At 45.6% G+C, this 12633-nt stretch overlaps 1 protein-coding gene across 2 annotated transcripts in view; it reads right to left on the minus strand.

Annotated features, from left to right (window-relative positions):
* Nucleotides 1-3440: 3440 nt before the first annotated feature.
* Nucleotides 3441-12633, minus strand: part of LOC138569485 (NACHT, LRR and PYD domains-containing protein 3-like) — a 347636-nt gene continuing 338443 nt past the window's right edge. For both annotated transcript variants that reach the window (XM_069647489.1, XM_069647488.1), the window contains 2 exons: nt 6901-6948; nt 3441-6005 (listed from right to left, as the gene is read on the minus strand). In XM_069647489.1, coding sequence (XP_069503590.1) covers nt 5954-6005; nt 6901-6948 — 100 coding nt within the window. In that variant the 3' untranslated portion in view covers nt 3441-5953. The remainder of the gene's footprint in view (nt 6006-6900; nt 6949-12633) is intronic.

The raw sequence follows: 12633 nt of genomic DNA on the forward strand, positions 1-12633 counted from the left end.
ACATGCGGGTGGACCTGTCAGGGGAGGACTCCCCTCTTGGTGTTAAGGATGATCACCGTTGGTAGAACCTGTTTTATAACATCACACCTCCAAATGCCTTAGAATCCCGCTACATGTCAAACCACTATATTGAATGTAAACCTATGTATTTCTGTAGTGCCTGGGGTACAGCCATGACAGAAAATACTAGGACGAAGAAAAGCACAGAAAACATGAGAAATACTGACTGTGCTATTACTGAGACGAGGTGGCTAAAAGGCAGCATGAGGAATACCAAGGAGTCATTGATAACAGGTGTTATTGTTATGCTGGAGTGGAGTAAGCCCATAAAATGGAAAGAGAAGAAGGACTGCGTCTTCATCTTCCATCCTCGTAATAAAACCCCAGAGTTTCAAACTCTGTACTCGATCCGAATAGAGGGCTCTGCAGAGGATGCCAGCGAGTGGCTGAGGAAGTCCATGAAGGGCCCTATGTCGGCAAGCCAAAGTCCAGGGGGAAGCAGGCAAGGCAGATGCACATCCTCCAGAAGGTGGACTGCGTGGTCACTGAACGGTGCAGAGATTGCAAGAAGCCACCACACACGTAGCCCGTGCACAAGCAGTAACGAGGCAGAGGGCTGCAGGAAGCAGGAAGGAGACCGATCCCAGTGCCCAGAGAGACCGACACTGTGCAAGTCGCAGAAGGTAACGGGAAAAGCGGGCTGACCGGTAGGGATATGGGGAGGAGTAGAGAGGTCTCCACTTCATGCCGGCGTAAGCGTAAGGCCTATTAGAGGGCCATCAAAGGTTGAGGACCCACAGCGGGGCGAAGAGTGCATTCGAGGAAATCTTCCTTGTACCAGTGGTGGAGACAAGTCCCCTGAATACCAGAGAAGGGTCTGGGACCCTAAGAGTAGAGAATCAGGCAACTGAGGGAATCCTCCTCATACCCATGCAGAGATAAGCCCACTGACCACCAGAGAAGGGTCTGGTACCCCAGAAGAAGAGAGCTAAGCATCTGAGGAAATCCTCCTTGGACCATCGGCAGAGATAAGCCCACTGACCATTAGAGAATGGTCTGGGACCCCAATACAAATAGAAATTGGAATTTTGTTGATGTAGTAAAAAAGTGTCAGAATAAAACCCAAGTTATGAAAGGACTTGAAAATAACAGGAGAAGGGAGCCATTATCTTGGTAAGAAAACTGAATCTTTTCAGGTACACTGAAGAGAAGTAAGGGGGAGGGAGTCATTTCCCCTGGCCTTGTTGTGAAGCCTTGTTTTGTACTGTATTGGCAAGTGCAGACCAGTACCAGGGGAAGGGAGTAATTCTCCCTGGCACTTGGTTACAAGAGGACATTTTGGGAGCACCACCTCTATACCCAGAGAAGGGAGTCATTCTCCTGGGAAAATAACTTTCTGTTTAATTGCTAATAGCCAGGGGAAGGGATTCATTCCATTTTGGAACCCACCAACCATATCCCAGGAGTAGGGAGTCATTCTCCTGGATAAGGAAGTTTCTGTTGGATTATATTAGTTTTTAGTTACAGTGTAAGGGAAAATAGTAGGTTGGGACACAGGATGGTGGACTTTTCATTTGGGCAGACATTCTGACAGATCCTTGGCATTCATTTGAGGCAGGTAAAACTCTCTTAGAGATAGGGATAGTGAGTTTTGTATTGCTATCAATAAAAGTCTATAACCACAAACGTGCCACCCTTGTGTCAGCATCCTTATTTGACACCCTTACATAAGGCAGAAAACTAACTAACTAACTTTGGCAATTTGACCACACAATCTTAGTTATTTGTCCATGACTCCTTCGTAGTAAAAATTCCAATGACAAAATTTTGCAAGTAGCCTAGAAGAATAGATAACATTCACTATAATGAGAGGGAATGGAAGAAAGTGAAGTTTCTATTTCTAACAGCTGCCGAAAGAGAAGGAGTTTAACATTGTCATTTATAACATAGACAATCTTCAAATAATGTAAGGAACGTTTACAGTATTCCCATAATATTTATTCAAATGTGAATTTGATGAAGAACTATGTGCTGAGTTTATTTTCTGAGTAATGCAAAGACTCTCCCTTATTTTAACATAAAAGTAATGTATACAGAAAAACATTATTTTAAATTGTAATGTAGTTTTAGTGTGTAACTTATTTTGCCAATGGGTACTATTGTATGTTTTTGCTTTCCCAAATGTACATATTTACTTCGTTCAGCTGTACGTATGCCATGGGTACAATCTGCCCATGGATGGTTTCCTCAACCAGAAATGGACTATCACCATAACAAACAGAACTTTCATATTCATATTCTGGGACGATCGTGATGCCCCAGTTTGCCTATTTGCAATTCCCGTCATCTGTAGCAGGAAGAGAGGAGGATCGAAAAATGTTGCTTCTCCACTTGTAAGGATAACTTTTTTCTCACAAACGGGATGCCATATGCTTCAATAGAAAATTGATGAAGGAACATAATTGAATCCTATTTTACCACATGGAAGTTTGACTTCACAATGTAAGTACTGGGATTAAATCATCGATGAATGGATTCATAAATATTGGATGGAATGTGACAATCGACCTAAGACTTGGAAGTATGATTTGTAGTAAACAATGTCTTCTTACACCGATTATGTGCAGCACATTTTTGAATAATTCATTGAATGTATTCCCCCTTTTTGCAGTTGCATTAAAAAATATAACCACTTGCTAAATTCCTAGACTATGACTATTTATTGCAAAGTGCAATTTGATCTCTTCTCTTTGTGTAAAGAGAGTAAACATTTGTGTATGTGTGTGTTGATCTCCCAGGTTTTGCATTAGGAAACGTGATGACATTGATGACAGTGTACATTTAGCTACTCTGTACACCAACGTCATGAAAAGAGGTGGAGCATATCGATTTGACATGTCAGTGTCAACTGGAGGGGCAGATGATCTGATTTACTGCCGTAATGGCACTTGAATTTAGTTAGGTGGATCAACAGATAAGTTTATGGCAAGATGGTTGTTTCCGACCCCTGAGTTTTGCATGTGTAAATGTAAGAAAACCGATGGTAAAATGCATTGGACACAATTCTGATCAATCGATATGTGCTCAAAAATACACGCCCTATCCATAGGCTGAATATAATTCCTGAAAGACCTTCTCCTTTAAGATAAACTTTCACTGGTCCAGGGATTCACTTTTCAATCGCAAAGTTGAATTTTGGCTCCTGATGTCCCGCTGGCTCATCGTTGGGGCAGCTTGGCCAAGGTCCAAACTATGCCTGACACAGCAAGTTTAGAAGAATTTAGCAAGGCCAAGATGGAAAAGTGTTGGCCGCTATTGAGGTGCACTGACTTGATGCCCCCTCGCTGCCTGAGCGAAGAGTAAACATGTTTGCAAAGCACATTAGTACTACCCACAAGACCTAGAATGACTTACATATTTAATGAATCGCTGAAAACAGGTACAATACCTAAAAACACTTTATTGTCTTCAGAACACTGTGGGCACAAGTTGGACAGAGCAGTAAAAATGTACCGGTAACAATATTACCGCCACATTACCACTCCACCCAACTATCAGTTGGGTGGAAAGATTCACTGGCAGCTCTGAGCTGGGGGTATATCCACAGACTCTCTGTCCATTTTTGGCAATTACTGTGATGTTATTTGCACTGCTGTAATTGCGCAGAAAATGCCCCATTGGGTCCAATGGACCGAATATAAATGGGGACTTACCACTGTAGCACAACTCGGGATCTGAAGCTAATGGCGCCGGACCGAATTGCATTAACACTATTTGCACTGGGCAGTAAACCGGTGGATTTACTGCCGGAATACCGCCCACTCATTATGAGGCACCATGCCAGATTCTCCAAAATGCGAAAAAATTGAAAAAGCTCAGAGGGCAAGCTTTTTCCCTTTGCACTCATTGTAGAAATGCGCAGATCAACTTATTCTCAATTTAACAGCGCAAAAATGTTCTGGCCAGCCACCATGCATACATTAGTGTAGGTAGCACAATATCACACTATTGTGTGACTGGATCAAGGCAACCATATCCATTTCAAAGAGACAAGCCTTTAAAGGGCTATCACTGTGAAACACGAGGTACAAATGTGTTTCTATCCCTGTCTCAGGGATAGATAGAAATGCAAGTGTGACAGCAGCGATTCACACTGTTTCTGTCACACTTGAAAAATAAATTGCATAACAGGTTCAGGAAAGATCCTGTCATGCAATGCGCCACCCCCTGCGCGCCAGCTCCAAACAGGCACAGGGGAATGTCTAAGGTTTCTACATATTTTAAAGAGCATCCCGTTTGGGAATTCATGATGCGCTTTTAAATGCGCTGAAACACATATCCTCATTTGTACAAATGCGCAAAGAGGTGAACAGAGACATTTAAATGCGTGCACCTTGGATATGCACGTTCAGATGCGTTTTGTGGATTGGGCTGCTCCTTTTTGGCAGAAGTGAAGAGATGCACCGACTTCAGCCGAAAAATATTTTGAGCATCTGGCCCAGTGGCTCACAAAGTCGTGCAGAGTTCCGTAATTCTCTTTACAATTTAATTTCCAACATTGTTCAATGTGAAGGGTCTTGTCTGGCAGCCATCTCTTCTGGTTCGCTGTGTGATTTCCGAAGGGTGAAGCAGTGTTTTTCTTCAATCTTGTCTGCAGTGAGAGAGAGAGGGCTATTACGTTCCTCATGCCTATGCTAGACCGCGCTAATGCTGCACCTGCTTCTTGGCCGAGACCTTCCGCCATTACTGGGCGCTGCAGCAAAGAGAGCACAGAGGTGGACTCAGAGCATGGCCCTTGAGGGAGCCCCCACAAGGGGCCCCTTCCAAATGAGGGGTGCTTGCCCATGAGGCTGCCACCCCTCCGTAGGAGTACCACAGCCCTACACATAGAGTTGGGTATAGTGCCGGGTTAGGGCTGCTCTGCTCCCACCCAGGTTCTAAAATCTAGATAAGAGCTAGAGGACATCCTCTCTGCTGCAAAATTCATGAAAAATGCAGACAAGCAAGTAGTTCTCTCTGATCCATTAGTCTCCATAAAAGAATGTAGTCATCTGATATGACATCGCAGGACCAATCAGGTTATCTTAAAAGTTAAGTAAAAAAGACCCACCCTAGGCTTATAGTGGCAGAGTACTCACGATAGTGCTATTTCAGCAGTCTGTCTCCAAAATGTAAAGACTCGGGGACTAGGTCATATGGATCTTACAAAGAAGAGCAAAGTTTGTACTTTTATTTTTGTAGTGTCCTCACCTATGTGACAGGTCTGTCCAGCTTCTGAATACCTTAGACTCAGGTAATACCCAGAGAACTCCCTCCCGAGGTCGCCAACCTGCTGATCGTTGTGATGGGGACGTCTCAAGAGGCGTCCAGACACATCACATGACCTTCCCTTGAATGTCCTAAGGAAGGGAGTTCTGCTTTCCGAAACATGATACCTTGTCAAGTTGCAAGCGATCAATGGCACGCTTGACTTTGAGGTAAACGAGGCCAGGATGCTACAAAAAGAAACAATCCAAGGAAGAGCAGCAGGCAGTGTCTACTAAAAGATTACTTTCATTAACTGGTCTCCAAGAAAGTTCCTTGACAGCTCCCCAGCCACACCAGGTGTTCAAGACAATCACTGATTGTGTACACAACTCCATTTAGGTGTACTGCATGCAGATGTATGAGGTGTGGATATCGTGAAAACATGGAGTGAACTTGGCTCTTGAGGTTAGGACTTGAAGACGCACATCTGCGAAACATGGGGAATATTCAGACAGACATTTCAAATGTTCAGAGAGGAATGAACAGAAAGTGTGGACATTTCTGTGGCATTAGAAAGTCTCTTGGTGGTTTCCCCAGGAGATACCTTGCTGTGGAGCCATCTTCAGTGTCATTCAGTTTATGTTTTTGGCATGAAAGCTCCAAAGAGATCAAGGCATAACAGATCTTTAGTCTTTTGTGGGACGAACTAGGAGTTTTCTTTCGCCTCAAAAGTCCTTTTAGCCTTTGCATTGTAAAACCTGTGGGGGGGGGGAGAGGCGGGGAGAGAGAGAGAGAGGGAGAGAGAGAAAATCATTTCAATCACTGTGAATGAAGGGTGCATCTCATCACCGGCACAAGCCTTGCATTTGTTATAGTTGAGGACATTGTTTTGGGTTAAAGTCCTGCAAAGAGTGTCTCCCACAGCCACCGCAGTATTGGAAGCAGAGATCTCAGGACAAGGTTATCACTCTTAGTTGTTATCTGGGCTTAAAGTTGCTTCAATGTATTTCTGCATTAAATGATTAATCTGCTATTGATATTGCCCAGAATTCATACTAAACCTGTATTCTGCACACCCAACATCACCTGCTGTGCAGCCTACATATACCAACATCGCACCTCAAAGTTCAATATTGTATCCACCTCACTTCTGCTCCGCAGCCTTGGTTTGGTTCATTGGCAAGCAAAGTTGACCAAAACATACAGAACGGGGCCTCAACATAACATTAGCAATTTGCAAACATAAGGAAAAGGTTAAAGATTGAAAAAAGTCCATCATAGATGTTAGAAGCGTGACATTGGAAGTTTCCTGGCACCATCAGGAGGAGGGTTCCAGTGCAGCCAGATTCTCTATGCTGTGAGCCCTGGCTGCATGGGGCATCCCAGCCACGGGGGCCACTCATTGGGGATTCTTTCTACCCAGGAGTGGAACATCTGCCTTACCGTGGGTGAAAACAAATGCCTTGCTTTGGTATCAGTGGGTGTATCGGCCACCAGAGCAAACCACAAGGCATAGTCACGGCTCCCTAGAGCTTAGGCTTTAGGCTTCCCATGTGCATAATTATGGCAGGCAATCTGGACAAGCCAGTGCCCAGAGCGAAGGAAGAATTGTGCAAACAAAGTACGGCACCCACCTCAGGAGCTGCCACTTACATGATATACCGTCTCATGTCCACCTTAGGGATGCGGTTGTAGGTCAAGCTGAGGAGAGAAAGACATATTAGCAAATTTGTCTCACTGTATTCACCAATGGATCTCCTGTAATAATCTTTTTTATTTTTTCTGTTTGTGCTCTATCTTTTTCCAGGGGGCGGGGGGGCGGTTAGAGGTTGGAGAGGGAGGACACAAAGAAATTGTTGCAAGATTGTCTATTGTTGGCACACGTTGCATTGCTCTGAGTTGTCTTGTGACTAAAACCTTAAATAAAGCTTATAAAAAGAATTAGATCCATAAGCCTGTGTCCTGGTACCCCAATCTTTTGGCTTGTTTGGCTCATCCATAAATGTTGTTCAACCATGGGCAGGGTAATGTATCCTTACCTAGGGCAGGTAATGGCCCTCTGCATTCATACAGATAATGCTTGTGGGGAGGGAGCTTATTTATCTTAACGTGGAGTCCATGGCGATGTCTTTATTAAATAATGAGCAATAGCACGCGCGCAGTACACTTAGTTCAGGATCTGCTTCCTTGACCATGCTCCCTGGCTGTGCATTTGAGTGCTGGACAATGTGTATGTGTTATCCGGTACCAGCCCAGCTCCCTGTGCCCGTTTCACTGCATTTGGCTATTTAACTGTATTTTTTAGGGGGCGAGGGGTAAGAGCATTTTTTTTATTGTTTTTAGGGTAGTTGGGGTGAAGGAGGGACAGGGGGTACAGAAGGGAGCATGCAGACGTGCTCCCCCCCAAAATATGTCGACTAAAAATGTGCATTGGGGATGTCTGCCGATTTCAGACAAGGCTCACATGGCAGGGACCATGGCCACTTTTGTTTCTTCTTAAATTGGCATTCCTCCTAACCTTGAAGCAAGAGGAATGGTGGTGTGCTGGGAGGGCTTGCTTGTACACCAAAGGGGTATTACTTTTGCCTTCCAGTGGTGTCACTACATGACAGCGTCTCCCAATGCTGAACAGCGGGGCCTGGGAATGTCTGGTAAAAATACCATAAGGAATATTACAGTGATCCATGTTTGCTACTATTAGTTTTTTTGGTGTTCCTCAATCTGCCTCCAGCAAAAGTCTAGTGAGAGGGGAATCCGAGTTAGTCACATACATCAATGCACAGAAAAATGACCCCGCCATTCATGCGGGCAGAGGTAACCTGGTGAAATGCCCGGTGCCACAAGAGGAGGTTTGACCTGCATCACCACATCTTCACCCACCTTTACTATGCCACGCCCCCACCTTGTGTCATCCTGCCCAATCCCCTTACACCTTTCTCTCCCGATACGCTTCCCTCTTGTCTACCCCAACCTTTGACCCCTGATGCTGAGCATTTGCTTTCCACTCCCCCTTCATCCCAAATAGTTGTATAGAGCTTTCTTGCAGTATCATGGCCATTAAATGCCGGTTTCTACAAGGGTGTCATCAGACAGTCATCCCTGCTTGAATCCCACTTCAAGAAGGCATCTGTTCTTCAGAGATCACATGCCAAACATTACTATCACGGCACCATAGATGTCCCTCTGTATCAGAAAGCCCTAATCCATGTGGACTTGAGAATACAGTACTTACTTAGGAGGGTTGGGATTCTAAGGAATGGTTGTACGACAGCAGGCATCACAAACAGATGGCATGGAGCAGGGCGGATGCCGAAAAAGGGGAAAATGTGGCACAGCTGCTGTGCAGAGATAGGTAGAAATCAAGCCGCGTGCCTATCAAGTGATTCCCAGGGTGGCCGCTCCTCTGCAGAAGCAAAATGCCATGGAGGGTGGAAAATTGCTCATCCAGACCAAGGCGGTGTTGAAACCATGTATGATCACTGGGGAGGGGCAGACAGAGCTAGAATAGAGGATAAAGGGTAGGTGAGAAGAGGGAGGAATGGAAGCAGAAGGAGTTAGATTGAGGGACAAGGATTGGGAAGCAGAAGGAACATGAGGGACGAAGGAGGAAGGAATGTGGTTGTTGGTGGAAGGAAATAAAAGTGTACATTCTCCCCAGAAATATTTAGGAGGATGGGAGGGAAGTGGAGAAAAAAAGAAGAATTCAAAAAGGAGACAAAAAATGGCTCCAACTGCAGAGACAAGGTAACAGGGAGAAAGAAAAAAGTGATTGGGGTGAGAGTAAAAAATGAAGAAGGAAAAAGTGGGAAAAAAATAAGAAATGAAGAATAGCAGAATAGCAAGGAGCTACAGGGAAGAAGGAGAGGAAAGAAAGGAAGAGGAGGTAGAATGAGTGGAGAGGGGTGAAAGCAGAGGAATGAGCCGATGGAGAGGGAAGGGAAAGATGGGAGACAGACTAGAGAGCAAAGGGAGCTCACTGTTGTAATATGCCGTTGTATGGGTGTGCGTATGTAGTAAGAGAAGGACCTATGTTGTATAGTGCTTGTTTGTGAATCCATGAGCTGAGAGAATGTTGGGGTGCTAATGTGGAATGTTGTCCTGTGAGTGTATGCAGAGGTTCTGCCCCGTGTCCGTTGAAGCTAAGCTACCCTGGGTGATGGGACTCAGTGGTATTCCTGAAGTGTTCCTATTGAAACAGTTTTGATGTAACTTAGAATAAAGCTCAAGTGTTGAACCTACAAAGTGTACTGAGGGTACCTGCCTACACTCACCAAGGAGAACCTGTCGGTGTTAGATCTGAAGAGAGGGAGAACAAGAGTTATCTGGAAGAGCAACGCAGGGGAACCTGAGAGAGAAATCCCTAGGTAGAAAGAATGAAAGCACACAGACAACCCCAACAGAGGAAGAAGTGTTGGACCTGAAGGAAATGGAAGATTACCCTCGAATAGGAGTAAAAGCCGTATGATGAAGGGGACGGGTGCAAACCTGAAGGAGCAAGGAACAGCAAGGAGGGGACAATTCGTAAGAATGAAGACACTAAAAACAGCCTCCAAAAAGGGAAGGAGGCCAGGTGGTACTCTGCCAGGTGGAAAGCACTCTGAATACAGGGGAGGAGGGAAGCAGCACCTGATATGATGCAGTTATCGTGTAATGAAGACAAGAGAAAGGGAAGTCGGCATAAAGAGAGGTAATGGACGCCCAGATGAAGACCCCAAGAAAGAATGAAACTGAAAGTGAGATATACCCTGAGAAAGAAAAAGTAAAAACACGGAGGAAGAGATCCAGAGAAGAAGAGGGCCCCATGCAATGGTACAACCCAGAGAGAAAACGCAGTTAAGGTCCGGATCCACCTAACCAGCCAATTCCAGGTGATTACTGGGGCAGGGCCAGAGTTGGAATCCCAGAACCCCAGAAATCCCAGAACCCCAGTTCGAGACTGCCCTCCTTATTTTCATGTGTGTCCATGTTCATGTGGGAAACAACTTTTGAGCCTAAGGATTTCACCTGCTCCCACCCCCTGCAGAAAGTATCCAACATCCAGATCAAAAAAGAATCAAGGAGCGCTGTGACTCCTAGAGACGTTAAGGAAATGTGTAAAACTCCTTTTGTTGGCCATCTCAGCCCTGAGAATACTGGTCTTTAACCAATCCTACTGAAGAGAATGACAGAAACAAATGCTGTGTGCCTGGGGTCTGTTGATCCAGATGGCCACATGACAGCTGCCAGAGGAGTTATCAGAGAGATGTGCCATTGATTGCTCTGCTTTTTCTAGTGTTCCTGGATCTGACAGCTCCTGCCATTCTAGAGTCTTCCTCGGGCCAGCGGGTAGGTCCATCCAGACAATTGGGGCTCAGGCTTCTACAGGGTATGAATGCCATTGTCATAGTGTGACCTTCTTTAACTTATACAACATTATCCAGCCTTCCAGCTTGGGGGCGAGGTAGTTTGGTATCCCTCAGCAAATTTCCCTTGATTGTCAGGCCCGATTCTTCCTTTCTTTTTGGATGGGTGATCTGGCAGGAGGATTAAGGGCAGAGGACCTCTTGCCCCTCCTAAATCATGAGGCCACGTGAAATCATCCCTGACTGCTGATTCGAGAAGGAGTATGCGTCTTGATCAAGAGCCGCATGGAGTTCCTTGTAAACATCGTCTTTGTCCTATATCAACGTTTGGCACAGAATAGTTTGATTTTCTGAACAAGTGCACAAAAGAGGTTACATGAGGAGACAGGTGCCATTTTTGCAAGTAGTAGAACTTTTACAGGGGGGCTTAAGGAATACTCCGAGCCTCAGAGACTGTTCAAGGATTTTTTGTTAGTGATTTGTCAGGGTCTTGGGGCTGTCCCCCTCATCTAAAAAGAACCAATCCTCCCTTGCCGATGAGTCCCAGTTCCCCAGGCTACTATATACAGAATATTGACCCCCTACTGTCTAAGTTCTGACTTGTCTATGTGAGACCACCTAAAGGCATATGCCTTCTCTGTATTTCCTCCATCAGGGAGTTCCTAGACTGGATCTACACTATCACAATGGTTAATTGATGAAACAAGAACATGGGATGTGCCTTTAAGACACTCTGCCCGATTTGGTCTTCTTCCTATCACGCCCCAGGTACTCTGCGCCCACTCAATCTCTGATCTTTCGTTTGTACTACTCTCCTCGATGCAACTCTATCCACCCCCACTTCTGCTCCCTGCATCTTCCTCTCCTGTCCCTCTGATGTCTCTTTATCCTTCCAAGCCCTCCCTTAACCATTTGAGGTTACTACTCAGTCCTCCAAAGGACTACTCCCTCCTTCACACCACTAGAACTCCACCCCCATTCTTCTCAGACACCACTTGTTCACTCTAACGTTCACCTCACATTCCCTCCCTACAGCCCCCTCTCCTGATAAGACTCAGTAGACTCTCACACAATCTTAAAACACAGTACTCCCAATACCTCACCTGCTCCAAAATTCCATAAATCGCCTCCCCATTCCCCTCTACCGCCCTTCCTGCTGCTGGTCTCTTGCTCTTCCACCTCTTCTGACCACGCCCGAATAACCCACATCTTCCTGCTTTCTGGAGTCTCTTTTAACTGCCTTCCTAACTTCTGATTGGTCCGCTGGCCCTGGCCAATCCGGCCATGTCTCCCCTGCCCCTCTGGAGGTGTTACATACAACGGATGTTTCAAATAGCGTGTTAAGCCCCACCCCCTTTCTTTGTGCCGGGCCACTACAGAACAATAAAGGTACATCGTTTTGTACCGTGTCTAAGTTCATGTTTGGGAGTCTGGCCTGGTGGTCACTTAGGTACGTAGAGCCCTTGCTTAGGGTTTTCTTATTTTATGTCTTTGATGGTGTAGGGCGGCTGCACCGGTCTTGCAGCCATGCGGGTTGAGGCTGGTGTGCAATGAACAGCGTCAGTAACAGCTTTGTAGTATCTCCTCCCTTTACCCCCCCTCCTGTTTCCCTAAGTCATCCCCGCTCTCACTCACCACTAGGTGGCGTATCCCCTCACCTACAGGAAACATTTTGTAATTTGTTTTATTCCTGGAGACAAAGCTCAAATAAAGGGAAATCTGAGCCGAGTAGAACTTCTGGGATTCCTTGCATTACGATCATGGACATCATGATTTCCTTTTTTTAATATCTGGACAATGACGTTGGCTTGGGGTTATAGGTCAATGCCTCCATTAACGCATATCATTTGGGTCAAGGTCCCCGGCTGTAATTCATTGAAAGCAACCATATCTGCCCGGACAGCGGTTCCCATGCTCCCCAAAAATAGGAGGGCTTTGTCAGAGAGACCTGGAACCATCATGGCGAGATCAAATCTGTGGTCTGTCGCTCGCATTGTACACACTGTCAGGGCGCTGGCTCTGATCGTTCCTTATCGTCATGGAG

Source organism: Ambystoma mexicanum, chromosome 2q (assembly GCF_040938575.1).
Source record: "Ambystoma mexicanum isolate Mex_15411 chromosome 2q, UKY_AmexF1_1, whole genome shotgun sequence".
Lineage (NCBI taxonomy): Eukaryota > Metazoa > Chordata > Amphibia > Caudata > Ambystomatidae > Ambystoma > Ambystoma mexicanum.